Source organism: Tenrec ecaudatus, chromosome 17 (assembly GCF_050624435.1).
Source record: "Tenrec ecaudatus isolate mTenEca1 chromosome 17, mTenEca1.hap1, whole genome shotgun sequence".
NCBI classification, from domain to species: domain Eukaryota; kingdom Metazoa; phylum Chordata; class Mammalia; order Afrosoricida; family Tenrecidae; genus Tenrec; species Tenrec ecaudatus.
The window spans coordinates 23,372,520-23,389,919 of record NC_134546.1 but is presented as its reverse complement, the minus strand read 5'-3'; the positions used below and the strand labels follow the sequence as shown (position 1 = coordinate 23,389,919).

The 17,400-nt window shown below is 35.5% G+C and overlaps 1 protein-coding gene across 1 annotated transcript in view; it reads left to right on the top strand.

Annotated features, from left to right (window-relative positions):
- The window catches only part of MEMO1 (mediator of cell motility 1), a 115,124-nt gene that overhangs the window by 78,144 nt on the left and 19,580 nt on the right, over positions 1–17,400 (top strand). Inside the window, exons 6-7 of the mRNA XM_075535342.1 lie at positions 6,714–6,856; positions 15,154–15,230. Coding sequence (XP_075391457.1) covers positions 6,714–6,856; positions 15,154–15,230 — 220 coding nt within the window. The remainder of the gene's footprint in view (positions 1–6,713; positions 6,857–15,153; positions 15,231–17,400) is intronic.

Here is a 17,400-nt window from a genome sequence, read left to right as displayed (position 1 = left end):
GGAGCACAGAGGATTCTCTGATCTCTGCCTTGTGGCGATAGGGAAGTCAGAGGAGGTTAGATAGGGTCCCTATTGGGGTTTATTGCAGTTACCACAAGTCAGAATCCAGTCTTTGGCCCACAGGAACACCTCTCCTCAGCCAGCAGCCAAGTCTCTCTGATCCTCAGCCTTGCACCCGTGTAGTTCCCTTGCTCTTTGGTTCAGGGGCCAGAAAGCCAGTCCACCTGGTGCTCTGCCTCCCCTCCACTGGAGTACCCTGTAGTCTCAGTGCTGCTCCTCTGATCCTCCGTGCACAGGGCTTGGTGCATCTGGCCCCAGGGGTCTCTCCCACTTCAGACAGGGAACTGTGTGTATATCTTTTCCTGTTCCCCTGGGATTTCTCTCAGTGACCCAGATGGTTCCAACACACCGAGGAATGACTGATGGAGGTATGGGTTTTGTCTTTTAGCCAATCATATCCCCTGTGAAAATGAAGGATGGTATCTTAGGAAACCTCACGTAAGGAGTCTTAAAGATGCTGCCAAGAAAACAAAAGAGTCTGTCTTGGTTCACATACTCTACTAAGGTCAGGACCTAACCCCACCGCAACAAAGAACTCCCTCCAAAATGGGGCTGTAGCCATAGGCACAGAGTCCAGAATCATATGACATAAGGAATTATGGCTAGAAGGGTCATATTCTTGGACTCTAGCTCAACATTCCTTCTGAACTACCTCCAGTCAGTGTAATATTATTGATGTAATGGACGAGTATTATACATTGTAGTGGGGATTTGATCAGAATCCCTGTAAATGCAATTGTGATGTTGCTGGGGATCACATGCCATTTAGGTCATGCAGTGAATGTGTGTTGCTGGCATTGTCAGATGAAGGCCAAAAGCTTCTGTTGGTTGTGTGAAACGGGTTCAGAGAAGAAGGCATTAGCCCTATCATTGTTATCCATTGTTACATACAACACATTAGTTATTTGAACAGGTACGGAGGTAAAGGCATAGCCCATCAAAGTAATACTCCCCCTCCCCCCCAAAGTAATTCATGTTTTGGTATTGTGTGTGTATACCAGGTGCCAGGAGATGTTTTCATTTGTTCAAGCAACGAAACCACATCTGGAATAGCAGCGTCAATTGGAGTCACTATCTTGTTAAATTTTCAGTAACACTGCCAGTCCTTGGGATTCGTTTAGTTTTTTTGTGCAGAAAAATAGGGAGTTGAATGTGGTGGGAATCATCTTTGAAGCCTTTCGTTGTGGTACAGATCTCTGCAGCACTTCTGGAGATCCCACTGCACCGTCAGAAAGCGTTCTCCTTGTTCTTTCTCCCTAACCAGGTCTGTTGTATAAGTGTAACTGCTGACATTGGTGAAGGAGACAATCAGATGTTTCAGGGATTGCTGGATAGTGCCTCTGAATTGACAATAATTTTGGGAGATTCAGAAGGTCACTGAAGTCTACCAGTTCAGAGTAGAGGTATATGGTATTCAAGGATTTAATGGACTTTTAGTTCAGATCTATCTCACAGTGTTTCCAGAGGGTCCCCAAACCCCAAACCCTAGGTCCTAAGTCTGAATAGACTCATAGTCGGTAACACGTTGAAGTTCCATGTAGGGTCTCTGACATGTGCACAAAAAGCCAAGTGGAAGACCTTAAAACTACACCATTTATTCCCCAGGAGAAAGATGAGACTTTCTGCCCCTGGAAACAGTTAACATCTCTGAAACGCACAGGCAGCTCAACCCTGCCAGCTCGATGGCAGTAAGGTTTGGATTTACCTCAGAAAAGTGCAATAAGGAGTTAGATACAGAAGAGAGATTTTACCAGGACTTCTATACATATCGCATACAGATGTTATGCCAAAGGAAACTCCACCTGTATCAGATGATATAATGGAAGATGATATGAGAGTCATGGTCCAGTCAAATTGACACATAATTTTAGCCATCGCACTCCCCATACCTGTTTTTATTATGCTTTCACTCTCATCAGAGTGTGATAAACTCAGGACTGGTCCTAGAGTCTTTGTGAAATTGTAAAAATTAATTACCCATATTTTTCTGTATTCATTAGGAGAGCGATTAAAATTGATGTCAGAGAAAAATAAAAAGTAACCATTTGGGTATAATATTTCATCCAAGATGATACAGTTTTACAACATCATTTGCTTACCTACCACTAATAAAAATTATTACTTCCAATTAAATTATTTTCTTATCACATAATATTTTAGAATTGGAGTTTTATAATTTTTAATTTTTATATCTGATATTGAGAACAATGGAGATGCTATTACTATTTGTTTTTAAAGAGAGCGCCTCCATTATTAATCTGTTATACAACTTGAGTTTAGAAATTTTCTACAGCATGTGAATTTAGCTGTAAGATAGAAAAGGAAGGGATAACTTTAAATTACTGACTTCCTCTCTTAAGCATGACAACTCTAAACATGACAACTTTTGTTTTTTAAACATTGGAGGCAAGGGAATGTTAGGATAGTTTCATAGCTTTATAGGAGGCAAAGACGGATATTTTCCCAGTAGCTTTATTGAGTTAGGATTTACATACTTTAATGCACATACAGTTCATTTAGTGAGTCAAATTCAGTGATTTGTAGACTTGTGCAACTATGATCACAATCCACTTTCCTCACTCCCAGAAAAAAAACTGAATATTTTTGAGGTTAATCCTGCCTTCTGCTCCCAACTTCAGGCGATCAGTGATATACGTACTTTTATTTTGGCAACAAATTTTTGTGTGTGGACATTTTATATGAATGGAATCATGCGAGATGCGATTCTGTTACAGGTGTACTTTTCCACTTAGCATAATGTCTTGAGGTTTATCTATGTTATTAAATGCCTTCGAATTGTTTCCAACGTACAGCATCTGTGTTAAGCTGGGTTGACTCGAGAAAAAAATCCAGTGACATTTATTTATATCAAGAAGCAATTAAATATAAGAAGGCATTGCAGCTCAGTCCAACTGAAGCCCATAAGTCCAATGCTAATCCGTAAGCCCCTGTTCAGACTCATGTAGTCAGTGACACAGAATGATGAATGGGAGGCAGGAAGATCGCAGACCAGTGGGTACAGCGTGGTGTGGATCCAAATGGCAATGGCAGCATGGCCGGGCACCCACAGCTCTCAGGGTCAGGTGTCCCCATGTTGCTAATCCTGGAGGCAGTGAGTCAGTCAGAGTTTCAGTGAAGTCTCAGTAAGGAGCAAGGTAACATGTCAGAGATAGAAACGTTCCCAGAGGCCCTCACTCAAACAAAAGGCCATCTACCCAAAGAGGTCTCATCAAGCTACCACTTGATTGACAGGTTTGGCTTCATCCCCAGACAGGAGTGACTTGTTGACATAACCCTTGATTACCTCAGCAACCTTATTTATGTACAACAGAAAGAAACGTAGCCCTTTCCGGCACCATCCTTAAAATGTTCAGGTCTTTATTTAAGTTTGACTTAATTTTTGTATGATATATGAGGTAAAAGTTTAAGTAACTTTTAAAAAAACCAAATTTGGTAGGTTTTCAATCATTATTTCTTTGCTTCTCAGTCTCTTTTTGTCAGACTCTCATTACCTGTATGCTTGGATGTACACTTGGTTTTGCCCATGTCTCTAATGTTTTATTTATTTTCCTTTATTCTTTCCCCCCCCTTTGTCCTTCACTTTCACTGGTTAATTCTTAAGCAATATCAAATATGCACTTCAGATTTTCTAGTGAATTTTTAATATATTTATTTCAAGTCTAAAATTCCCTGTTGGCTCTTTTTCATAGCTCTTTTTTTGATATTTCATTTTTGTCATTGCTATAATTCCTTTAGGACTTCCATAATTCTTTGAATGTATTATGAATAACGGTTTTGAAGTCTGTCTACTAACTCCAGTATATGGTCCCACTGGTGTATACTTACTAGTGTTTACTTCCTCTCTGCACCCCCCACTCCCTTTTCCACTAACTGTGAGCTGTATATTCTTGCTTCTTTGAATTGTTCACTTTTTCTTGAAATTGGATATTTTCTAGAACGTAACAAATCTGGAGTCTGACTTCATTCATATTTGTAAAGTCAATCGCATCATCTTAATGTGTGAAAACTCTTCTTCATGGCTGCTGCTTTGTCTCCTCAGTGTTGTGTTTTTCTTTTTTTAAGATTAAAGTGCTAGTGTTCACTCTGCCAGTGGAGTGTGTGTGTGTGTGTGTGTGTGTGTGTGTGTAAGCACATTCAAAGTTCAGGCTGTTTTCCATTTTGACTCTTACTTTCTCTTGGATTCTCTTACACTTTCCACGTGTGCACACAGATTCCTAAGCAGCAGGAGATGTGTGAAATGTTTGGCTCTTCTTGTCTCCCTTCTTAGCTGACCTTGGGACCGTAGGTGTCCCTTCTGGTGTGTGTGCAGTTTTCCAGTCAGGAAGACCTGCCAGAGTGCTTTTATTTCCAGGATCATCCAGCTATTGGATTGCTAGCTAGCCCTTCAGTTACAATTTGCCTGAATTGGTATAAAAATAGTAGACTAAAAGTGCTGTAGGTTTATTGGTTTTCTTCTCGATAATGGTTTTCTGCCCTTTATCACATCAAGGTTAATTCCTATCAGCAGTGAAGCCACTGGTTCTCATTGCCAGCTCACCTGCATGCGTCTCCTAAGTCTGCATGCTAACGTGGAGCATAAAGGCACCAGATGGCACTGTCCTTACCGAGTTTCAGCTGCTTTCCATCAATCTATTCTTTTCACTTGAAATTTTGCCTTGGATTACTTTTCAGAACCCTAAAATTGTTTACAAAGTTTATAATTGTTTTTGTTTTGTGGGAGGAGTAGATTTTATACTCCTCTACTTCAGAACTCAAATTTTAAACCCAAGTTCATGGACTTTTCAAAGATAAATGTTCTTTCCCTTACCTGGTTCTACTTTTCTGTGTGGGGTGGAGAACAAGCACTGTTTTTAAAGAGAGGCATAATGAAGAGGACTGAATAGGTGAACCTTGGTTAGGTCTTCCGTTTCTAAGTATTATGAGTCACTTGCCTGTACCAAAGCAGTTTGTAAGCTCAAACTGAGTTGAATTGAAGGGCTTGGTGACTCTCCTGGCACATGTATTGTTTCCTTAACGTACGTGGTAAAACATTTCTTCCAAGGACAAAGCACTTTCCCCTGTGTTATTCCTTGCTTCATAACAATTTTATGAAATATTGTAATTCTGATTGTTTTACATATAAGGAGGTATATTCTCAGGTGAGGACTTTTGGTGACTTAGTTAACTCTTAGGTCGTCTTGGTGTGTGGTAGAGATTGGACTTGTACCCATTTCTTCTTCTTGTGCTGTACATTTTGCTTAACTGCTGACCTCTCCCCACCATGTCACAATTACTTGAAGATCCCTTGATGATCTTAGTGTATTTACGTAGATAGTACTTGAGGTTGGAGTAATTCACAACAGTCTTCCAATATTTTTATTAGGAGCTCAAATTCTATTTTTCCCCTAAATGCTATTCTTTCTTACTCATTGAAAAGTCCCATGTCATTCAGGCAGTTATTAAGCAAAACTGGTAAGAATCACAGAGAGATGTCCCGTGGCAGTTTCTTCTGCCAGCTTCCTCTTCTTTTCTTGCTCCATAGATGCAGATTCTGCCCAAGAAGCCCCTGCATTGCAGAGGGATTGGAGATCTGTATGATCTGTTTATTTCGCAATTGACAAGGGTAAGGGGGCCTTTCTGGGGGAGGCACTTGGGTGCCCTGAATGTAGCAGTATGTAGCTTGGATAATACTTATTTTGAGGTTCTCAATAGTATATTTAAAAACCCTTAAATTGCCCTACATCAGTTAAATTTCACATTATCGTATTAAAATTAATTTATTATAATGATGATTTTTTTTAAAGTTCCGCCTCAGAATAAATCATACAAACATGATTTATGTTTCTAAAAATTCCAAAGCTGGGATTCATTTAGACTATAAGTAATAATGAATATATGTAAGTAAAATTTCACTGCAATGAAAAACTTTAAGACTTTTAGGTAACCAGTTGTTTTTATAGACCATGAAAGATATGCTCTGTCAATCCGTTCTGTTTCTTTTTCATGTATCTTTCAATCTGTCGAGTTTAAAAGGGACTTGTGCTGCTGCCTCTCTTTTCTTGTAGCTAGAAATTATTATTAGCTCCCTTGAATTCTCGGTCTATCCTATATACCAAAGGGATTTGCATTATACCTGCAGACTGGCCTAGCCTTGTTTATTGCGATAGGTGTAAAAGCACAGTTGGTGTATTTTACAGGAACCAAGCTTAAGATGTAGTTCTGAGAAGATTTACGGAACAGTGCCAGAAATTATGGTGATTATAATAGGATTCAATTAGTTAAATAGTCAAGGGAGGGTGAAATGCTCTAAAGTTACGGAAAGAGTAATTATAGCATCGGTTGATGGTTAGATTCGAGAAGATTTGATGGTCTGATAGCATTATTTTTATTTTTCAGCATATTATAGGTGGTAGTAAAGTAGCTTTGGAAGTAGTGTACCTCTCTATATTTGAATAGTCTATACTTTCTATACTTTTAAATCGTCTTCTTCAAATATGATAATTTTTCAGTTTGAAAGTTTATATTATTATGTATGTTATTCTTAACCAATGTTAATAAATACTCTACTTTCTTGTGCCTACCTATTTGGAACAGTATTTTTATTCTTCAACATATTAAATGAGTTTTTGTTTTTCTTTTCTGTTTTCTTTAAGCCATAAGGATGAGTTTACCATTATTCCTGTACTGGTTGGAGCTCTGAGTGAGTCAAAAGAACAGGAATTCGGAAAACTCTTCAGTAAATATCTAGCGGATCCTAGTAATCTCTTTGTGGTTTCTTCTGATTTCTGCCATTGGGGTAAGTTCTAGATTTTAACATATGGTTGTAGACTCTGTATACTTGTGGTTAAAGGAATCCTTTTCATTTTACGCTCTGATTTTCAATTCTTCATCACTTTTCTTGGGAACTCGTTTACCAACAATGATTAAAAGTGAATATATGTCTTTTGGTCATTTAACAAAGATCAGGTTATAATAGTGGATTATTAATACATTTCCAAAGGCGACTGGTATAATTGGATTCACACTGTGAGGGCACCCTTACTTAGGTAGATATGTTAGTGGGCTTAAAGATCTTCTCAACCCACTTCCAAGTAGAATATGCAGTATAGAGTCTCTGTAATTGGTTTGATGGTAAATAAAACAAAAGTTCTTTGTTCGAAAAGAAGAATCGTGTACTATGCCAGTCCTTTCCCACATTTTCCTTTTTGTAATTAGATTTTCTTTCTTTCTTTTCCTCTTCGTGCATAGTTTTTGTCCACAGTTGCCACCAACCTAGAACTATCCTCCAAAGGTAGCACATCGGTTATTATTCTGTTGTCTGTATTGGTAGTGGTTTGTAAGGATGAGGATTCTTCAACGACTATTGTGATCATTATGAATCTGAAGAGTAATAAATAATGAATATGTCACAGAGTAAATGAAGCTTTTTGGATACTTCTCTTACACTTCTCTTTTTGGATTCTTTGGTTATACTTAATCTCTCTTATCCAGTACTATCCTATCATATTTATTAGTTCCAGTGCTTTTAAGACCCATTTATTCATTGTTTAAGAATACCAATATCTTTCTTTTATCAACGATTTCTTTGTTTACAGAGAAAACATCAAAGTAGAAGACTATAATTTATTTTTTGACTATAATTTTTTAAGGTAGGAAAACAACCTTAAGGAGCTATCTGGAGTTTGGGCTTTTAAAAGTCTTACCCATTGAGTACCAACATTGATTGAATATCTCTAGCTTAGGTAGGGTGGTAGTTTTTCTTCCCACCCACTGAGTGGCCTTCTGAAATATGTGGTCTCCATTGAAGAGAACCATTTTCCCCAGTGGTATAATTTTTATTTTATTTCTAACTGGGGTGTATTTTGCCTCCTAGGGGATATTTGCAAGATTTAGAGAATTTTGGGTCATCACAACTTGGGGGTGAGGGGAGGTTTGTGCCCCTAGTATCTAGTGGGTAAAGAAGCCACAGATGTTACTGATCATCATGCTATGAACATGACAGCCCCCACCTTCACCCCAAGAGCTTTTGGGTCCAAAATGTTAATAGTGTTTAAGTTGGGAACTGATAGATTATACGTAGAGCTGGGCTTTCTTGCCAAATTTCAAAGAAACTGCCAAGATTCTTTAGTCACTAATTCTGTTGGCTAGTTTGTGCAGTATATAGACGCTTTTAAATGGATATGAAGACTTGAACGCTAGGTATTTGTTTGTTTGTAATTCTGAAGGTTAGTAATAGTTGATTTTAACCCAGGGCGTATCATTACTTTTAAAAGGACTTTTTTTTTTTTTAGCATTATGAATTGGCTTTGGTAATAAAACATTTTTGAGGTTAAGAGTTCTTAAAGTTGTGCTCCTTTTTCATTTTTAAGGCTGTTATGAATTACTTGATTTAAATACTTAGTTTCTCTGATATTGTTCTTTAGAGTCTAAATTCTCTTTTTAGGTTGGCACCTTATGCAACTGCAACATAAATTCATATAAAACATTAGTCGCTGCCCAAATGCTGTTCTCTTCTTGCAAGTCTTTTTATAAAGGTCTCATTCATGGAGAGATCATCCGACAAACTGAGGATTTTTTCTCTCATAATTCTTAAACAAGCAAGTTCTAGTTCTTGATGATAAATAAGTACAAAGATGTGGGCAGTCGGCGGGGCGGGAGTTCTGTTCTACCTCGATTCTTAGAAAATTGGTTAGGCTGTGTGATCTCTTCCTGATATCTTGAGAATCTTAGCATTTAAATGATAAGATAGAATTTCCATTCTATAATATAAAGAAGAACCTAATTTTTTTTAAAGTTGATGAATATCAGTTGTAAGAATTATTCAAAAATAAAATGTGTTTCTATTGCGTGGTTACATGATAGAATGTTTCCAGATAATCATTTTTTGTGCGTGTGTCATCATCACTAACGATACTCATTAAGTGCTTACTTTGTAATTATGTTGGGCGATTTGATAGAGGGGTTGGAAAGTCATGAGAAATTGTCAAATGGATACCAATCAAAACCAACTGCTATAGAGTCGGAGATCCTTCATAGAGTTTCTGAGACGGTAAATATTTGGGGCAACAAGCAGCCTCATCTTTCTCCCGTGGAGTGACGGAGTGGGTTTAAACTGCTGACCTTGTGTTGCACAGCCCAGTGTCTAACTCACAGAACCACCAGGGTTCCTTTATCAAATGGATACTATTGAAAAATTGACTATTACCAAGAGAATAATAACTCTCATTCTATTTTACATGCTTGCTGAAGTACATGTACTTTTCACTTATCAACCTGGTTATGTTCCAAAGACCAAATTGTTATGTGAAAATTGGTGCCACTCAAAAACTGAGGCTGACTACACTCTCATATAACCTTTGAATTAAAAACTGCCAAACCACCGGGAATACCCATGGCCCAGCTAAGTTGACTCATAACTGTAACCATCCTAGCCAGTGTTGCTCTCACCTCTCCCTGGCAGACAGACATCATTAGTTTCACTATTGTAAATGATAAATGTTGGATGAGATAGTTGATAAGTGAGGAGTAAATTCAGTACGAGTCATTGGCTTACTATGAGTTAAATGATATTTACTTAGAAATTAAGTTTTATATTTTTCAGATTTATGCTCTTTTAGTATTGGCACATCTTTTCTAAATTAGGAATAATGCTTTACTCCGATCTAAAAAATCTAGGGTGTTTTTTTCCTCACAAAGATAATACTTGGGTGTTTTTTTGTGTGCCCCCCTCCCTTTAAGATACCATACCAAAACTAGTCATGACACTCAGTTCTAAATTAATACAGTGGAAGGATTCAGTTCTCTAAAGTATGTAGAAACCTGAAAAGGGTGTATCGAGTTAGGTTCTTTTGCCATAGTCCATATTTCTTAATAGCTGATTTTTAAAGAAAAAAACACATTTAATTGATTATGCCATATTTGACAGGTACTCAGATACACAGTCAGAAGTTCTTTTGTTTTTGTTGTGTGATAGTATATGAGTTACTAATAGTGGCCAACTTTTTATTTGTAGTCATTGGTTTTCTTCATATTTTGTCCAACTTCTATGAAAAATAAAGCCAGAAAGTCAGTGACAAAAGACAGAAGCTCTGTTTTGTAAACTGGCAGTACTTTACCTTGTTGACCTTACTTACTCAGCAGTATCCACTGTAAGAGTAATTTTTAAAATGTATTTTACTTTACGCATGCTAAGCTTTCATAACTCATTTCACTTTATTTAGACTTTAAAAGAGATAGAAGGGAAAGATACCAAAACTAAAAATAAGTTTTCCTTTGGGGTGAGATAAATGAGCCTAGATTCTATTGTGGCATATTTTTTTCTTTCTCTTCATTTGAATTCCGCATAAGGAAACCGTGTGTTTCAGTTTCTTCCTTTTATTTCATCAGTGTTACACACAAAAGGAAATGCTTGCGTTTGCTCCACTAGGATGATGTTTCTGCAACAACCCTTCTCTGTTTCTGCTATTAGCAGAAAATAGAATAAAAGAAAGAACATTTTCTCCTAGTTTTTAAATTTTTCTCATGGTTGAGTAATGTCCTGATGCTTTGTATATAACAAGTTTCACATCCTTTTGAATGATTCTATATAAATGAATTTTATTTGAACCTATTTGAATAGTCTCTAATAAGTCATCAGTAGAATTTCATTCTTTTAAAAGTTTTATTTCCTTCAAATATATTTTTTCTAGTCACTCTGAAATTTTTATTCTCAAGTTTAGTTTATTGGCAACTTTCATTAATATAATATATAATATAACATCATTTATATATTAATATAATATAAATGATACTGAATAAAAGAGAAACTAATTATTTTAAAGTATTTACATACTTTTACTCGATTTGCCATTATGATGGTTTAAATGAGATCCATTTCAATACATTCATTTGACAAATATTTAAGACATTAATTTTTCGAATATGAACAAAATTTACTATCCGACACTCAGCATTTTACTAATTTTAGTAGTTTTTGACATACAGCTCATGTACCATACAATTCAGTGTGTGAACAGATTGAATAATTGTGCAGTCTACTCGGCAATTTGGATTACAGCCATAACCGTCCTTCATCCAGGTCTGCATGGTTCCTTTTTCCTAACTGACACTTGTTAAAAGTGGCATTCACCCCTCTATATTTATAAAATTTATATTTTCAACTGTTTAGAGTTCTCTGAAGATTTATATCAACAAGTCAATATTTATGCAGTCTTAGTCTCTGCTGTATTGCTAGTTTCTAAACAGTTCGTAGCAATTTGAATGTAATTTAGCAAATTCCTCACATATCTTACCCAACCTCGCGTGCTTTTCTTCAAATCTTTGTGCTGAATACTGAATTCACTATATTAAATTTTTTTATCTTTCGCTAGTTTAAGACTTATAGCCCAGAATAAACTTGATTTCCTGATGTGATCCTGCTTAGGTGATAGTTCCATTATGATGTGCTAGCAGCACTGCCCAGTTTAGTTCAGTTGTGGAGTGGCCGAATAGTGGACCTCACAGTTTGATGTGTGGTTAACTCAAATTTTTGAAGATGCTATCACAAGTGATTTACAGTACGATTTTTATTTGGCATACACATGAAAATCGTTCTTATTGATTAATATTGAAGTTAATAAAGTCCCCATTAATAATAGGGCTTTATAGATGAGTTTTTCTAGTCTGCTGTTTATCTGTACAGTTTGATGCATAGTCTAATGTGAGGCATTTTAGTATATATGTATATATATATATATATTTTTTTCCTTTGGAGGGACTTAAAGCAGTGTTGGTTCTTGTACCATTCATTGTTATGTTTGTCCTCATTAGTTGATTGTTGTGTGTTAAACAGACATCCCTGGAGCGTATTCTCCACACTCTGTGAATCCACTCATTAATCACCAGTCACCTTTGGAGATGAGAAAATTACTTACCTGTATTTCTTTTTCTCAGAAAGCGTGCTCTGGAATGGATTCACAAATGAGCTACCCTCCTTTCCTCAAAGAGTAAGGTTTCTGCTTTACAGATTTTTTTCTTGGGTTATTTTTCCTCTCATCTTTTGAGTTTGAAAAGAACTGAGGGAAGGCACCTGAAGACACTACTGACATACTCACTAGGGGACTTCCAAAGCTTGTGCTGTCCCTAGGGGCAGGGACAATGGCTCTTAAAGCTAGAAAGCTCATACTTGGAATTGAAACAGGGGCTCAAAAGAATCCATTTTCCCAGTGTACCTTCTGAAAGGATAAGTTTCAGGTAAGTAATTTTCTCTTACTATGTGATATGCTTTATTCATACTTATAAATATACACCAGTCCAGTGCTCCAGGTACTAAAGCAGCTGTGTGTGCTCACAGTTTAGATTTGTAAGTGTTATTGAATGTTAGAAATATTACAATAAATTATCTCTGCTTATAAGATACATGACAATTTAATTTTTAGGTGATAATAAATGTTTACTGAAATTATATTTGTGATGAATTCATTAATCTAGTTCTTTCATTTTTCTTAGTAAATGCAATCTCAGAGAAAGTTTTACTTTTAAAATAAGAAATAAGTCTTTTGAGCTCAAATTCTAGTGCTTAACCTTAAGTTGTGTGCATGTGTACCTGTTTAGGATGATGACCACTGCTTCAAATTAGTTGTTTTCTGAATGTATATTGGACAAAAGTTAATTGTTCAATTAATTTTAAGAAATTTGCACAATTATAAAAATTCTCAGATAATTTGAGAGCTGGTGTGTGTGTGTGTGTTGGATTTAGCATCTTAACCAGGTACATTGTTCAGCTATTTATATCACTTAAGCTGTTACATGTGAAATGTTAGATGAAAGGGGTAGCAAAAGGTACATAGCAAAATATTGAACCCAAGTTCAAATTGCTTTTCATTGTATTTTTTGTCATTCTTATTAAATCACAGTCTGAGATAATATTTTAAAGTGTTTCACATATTTCATAGCCTGAAATGTTCAAATGCTTGAATGTATGACTTTTATTTAGAAGCTGTTTTTACGTGAAAGTTAGGTTTAAAATAGTCCATATGAACCAGTTTAGCATTTTAAAATATAGTGACTCTTTTCACTTACTATTATTGCAGTCTTGAGAATTTCAACTATTTGAAACATTAGCTTTATATACTTGAAAATAATGCCATCAAAAGGCATATGAACTTTTATCTGCACCCGGGAGTAGCAATATTCATATCGTTCAATTATATGCTAATCACAGGGCTTAGTGAAAGTAGCTAAGGCTATCAGCTATTTCCAGATGCAAAGAAAATAAAATTAGTAGAAATCTCAAACAGCACTGATTAAAAGAATATTTTAATCAGTCAGAATTTATTTTCTAAAATAATTCATTTAATTTTTCGTTTATTTCACAAAAGACTTTTGGCAGCTGTTAGCAAAAGAACTTTGAAAATAGAAGTTGAAATTCAGTATCAATAACTTGAGTCAGTAAGTTGCTGTGATAGAATTTTAGATGGACTTTGAGCCTTGTGGAAGCCATGGAAAGCAGATTGCATTGTTCTCTTTACTTGAAAGGAAGAAATATATATATGCAATATATTCTATTAGGAAAAACAATGCTGCACCCAACTGATTTAAAGGAATTTAATGAATCATTTATTGTAAGGGCAGCAATTGGCTTCTCATTATTGATTTTAACAATGTTTTCTTTAGTTCAAGGGTTGTAGTGCATCTCAGCTCTGAAAACATGCAGTAATTTACAGTGTTTATTTAACAAGGGTTAAGTTTTATTCAGAAAACAGAGACAGCTTCAGAGCTCTTTCGCTTCATTCTAGTACACCATAAACTGTGAAAGGCGATAGTGGGTTAGTAATGTTTCTTGAAATAAGAATGAGGGCGTTTCAAAGAATTAACAGGAAATGGAATTAAAAGATAATGGAATTTTCCACAAACTTAAAAAAAGTCTCCTCATATATATTGTGTATAAAAAGTTGAAATGTGAAAGTCAACATAATATGGTGTATTTTAGAAAAATGACCTTCAGAGATGATCAACAAATGTGTGAATTGTTAAGTTCTGTGATACAGAACTTAAGCTCCCAAGAAAGAATTTTATAATTTTAGATTGCCCATTATTTATAAGAAAATATTTTAAAATGAGATTAACAGAAAACTTTGTGAGAATAATATTTTGGATCCATGGACCTGAAGCATATTGTGTGTACATGTTTGATAGATTCTAATATCTTTAGAAATGAGTCTTGATAAATCTTTTAAGATTAGAAAATATTAAGGTAATACTTCTGCGGGGAGGGTAGGGGAAAGATATTGCTGAAAGATAGGTTTAGGTGTATGTGAAATCCATCTTAGTTCAGTAACAGCCAGACTAGTTATAGATCTGTTTTAACTTGGTTTCCTGTGACTATAATAAGGAACAGGACTGTTTTAGGAGCATTTTGATTTGTCCTCTTTTTAACTTCCTTCATTTTACCCTTTCTGTTCTTTACAGAACAACTAAACATGGAATGCTCTGTGTTTTTGTACCATATTAAGATTTTATGTTAGGGCAGGACAATTACATTTATTCTTTTGCGCCTCCTGCTCCTAACATAAGGTATTTGTACCGATCATTTTCAAATAGAAGGTTTTGCAAATAAAACTTACATCAAGGTCCTAAAATCACACAGCCCACTTTTCTATCTGTGATATAGAGCCAGTCTTTGCATCAGTGCAGCAGGTTAGGCTTCCGATGATTTGTTACACTGAGATGAATTCCTTAAGACACATTTTCTTGAATCATACATATTCTTTGGGTTTTTACTTTATGTTATAGACTGATATAGTATGTTTAACAATGCTTCTGTCTTTATAAATTGTTTGTTTCCTTAACCTCATATATTGCTGATGACTTTAAGGTTCTACTACAACTTGAAACAATTTTTAACATAAAACATCAACCACTGTGGTGATACATCATTTCTTTATTACCTTCCCAAACATGCCTTTATTTTATATACAAGGGCTCCTGGGAATGATTCTCTCAGAGGCATAAGTATTTTGCCTTTATGAGAACTGAAATTATTTGGTAAGCACTTGCTTTCTTTTAGCTTCTAATTTTTCCCTATTTTATTTTGTACATGATATTTGTTTCAAGGTCAAAGGTTCCGTTACAGTTACTATGATGAATCCCAGGGGGAGATTTATAGATCCATTGAGCATCTAGATAAAATGGTAAGTCTTTCAGGTGTGGGGTTTTAATACTGTAAGACTTTATCTCTTAATTTCAGGTTAGTGATTCAAGATGTAATGTGCTGAATTATGTACACAGTGGACTGATAATTTTCCCCAACTCTTAACTAAGTGTGCATAATAGAATTTGTAACTAACTCTATGAATATATTGATTATAACAAGAATTCCTGTTTTCTAGTAGAAATTTTCTTCATCTTAATTATTTTTGATTAAGGAGGCTATTTAAACATAATTAGTTATGAATTAAAGCAATTTGGGGGAGAATCTTAGTTTTAGGGGTACATGAGAATAGGATACTTAAAATAAGTATTTTACCTGTTTCTTCTTGCAACATGTTAACTTAGTGTATCTTTGTAGCAAAGTAAACCACTGGACTACTCTTGAGTAATGCTGGAGAGTTCCTGAATTAGACCATAGTAAAAATCTAAGTTTGTAAAAACAACAACAACAATAACAATGGGATAAAAGAATGTATAAACTTGCAGTCTACATAATCTAAAAATTTTAAACTTCTGACTATAATTTTCTCAATTGCTACCTTTTTTCTTCTAGAAATAATGGCATTAGAGCCCGATTTTGATAAGTTGGAGGAATTCTAGGATGCCTATAATTTAGCTAATTGAAATCTTGTGTGCTGTGCTAATGAAATTTTTAGAAATGTCTTCATGCAAATAATGCATAATGCACACACTGTCTACATGTGTACGTTAGCCAGGCCTACTATGGCGTAATGGTACTTAAAAAAGCACGTCATGATAGAAGGGTACAGTTGGCAAACAAATATAGAAGGAGTGCATTATATGTATGAAAAATACAATAATTTTAGTTTATTTTCATATTTTAAGACTTGTTTATTTTAGAGTTATTTTTTATTTTTTTCAGAATTTTTTAGAACTAAAAAGTACGTTTCGTGAAATTAATAATTTTAAATATAACTTTGTAATACTGGCAATCACAAATTTACAATCTCAAAAGTTGAATTGTTATATATCTACTTGTATTTTTGTTCTGATTTTCATTTCTGATTGCTCACATTATTAAGACTGCAGCTTTAAATTTCACTGGTTTCCAGCTTTCAAAATCTTAAGAAAAAACCAGAGTACTTTTATAAATGCTTCTTTCTGTGCTATCGCTCTTGTTCTTTCTAACAATTTATACCATATAAATTTTTAGCTGTTTGGATTGAAAAATTTGTTCCTTTAGATAGTTAAAATGTGGGTATATTATTATATAGTTTAGTGCAGTAGAAAGGTGAAGCCCTTTCTAGGTGGCATTGGGCTGCTGACCACAAGTCTACCAGTTCAAAACCACCAGCCATTGTACAGGAGAAAGAGGGGGCTTTCTAAGACTGTGCAAATGGTCCAGTCTCAGGAATCCGCAGGCATTTCGACTCTGTCCGGCAGGGTGTTGGAGTCAGCTAGATGGTAGTGAGTGTGGCTTGGAGTCAGTACCGGAATATGGTGCTTGGTACTTGTTTGAATTATGTTTAGAAACCAAACAAACCATTGTAATATCTGCTCATAAACTGAGCACTAGCTACACTAGCTTGCTCCGTGATCTTAGAGAAATCATTCAATTCTTCAGTCCTCAGTTAATCATCTTGTAAGATGAGCGCATCCTACCACTAGATCTCTTAAGTTGTTTTTCAGACCTATCAAGCTTTAAGTCTGTGATCTGTTGAAATAAACTTTACCAACATATATGAAGCTTTGCTATGAGAAGTAAAAAAGTATTGCTGCAAAGTGATCAAGCTCCCCTTCAGCAAAAATACCCAAATGTGAAGCTATTGCTTCTAAGTAGATCCTTCTAGGTCTCTACACGGTTGAAGGTTGAATGCCCATCCCTCTAAACCTCCAAAGAATTTTGCACTCTACAAATTAAACCATGTCAAAATGGCAGTTTTGGCATCTTGAAGAGAAGCAAAGCAAACTCACAAAAATGTGAGTTTGGGGAAATAAAAAAGGCAATCTGAAAGGGAAGAATTGGTGCTGTAGGGTGGATGGGGTAAATTTCCCAACAAAATTCTTGTAGAACTGCCCGTGTTTGCTTCAAAGCATAAGCAGGTGCATTATTATGTTGAGAAGGCTTACCTCAGTGCAACTTTTCTGCCCTTATTCACAAGAATGAAAACTTTATAATAAGCCTTTGTG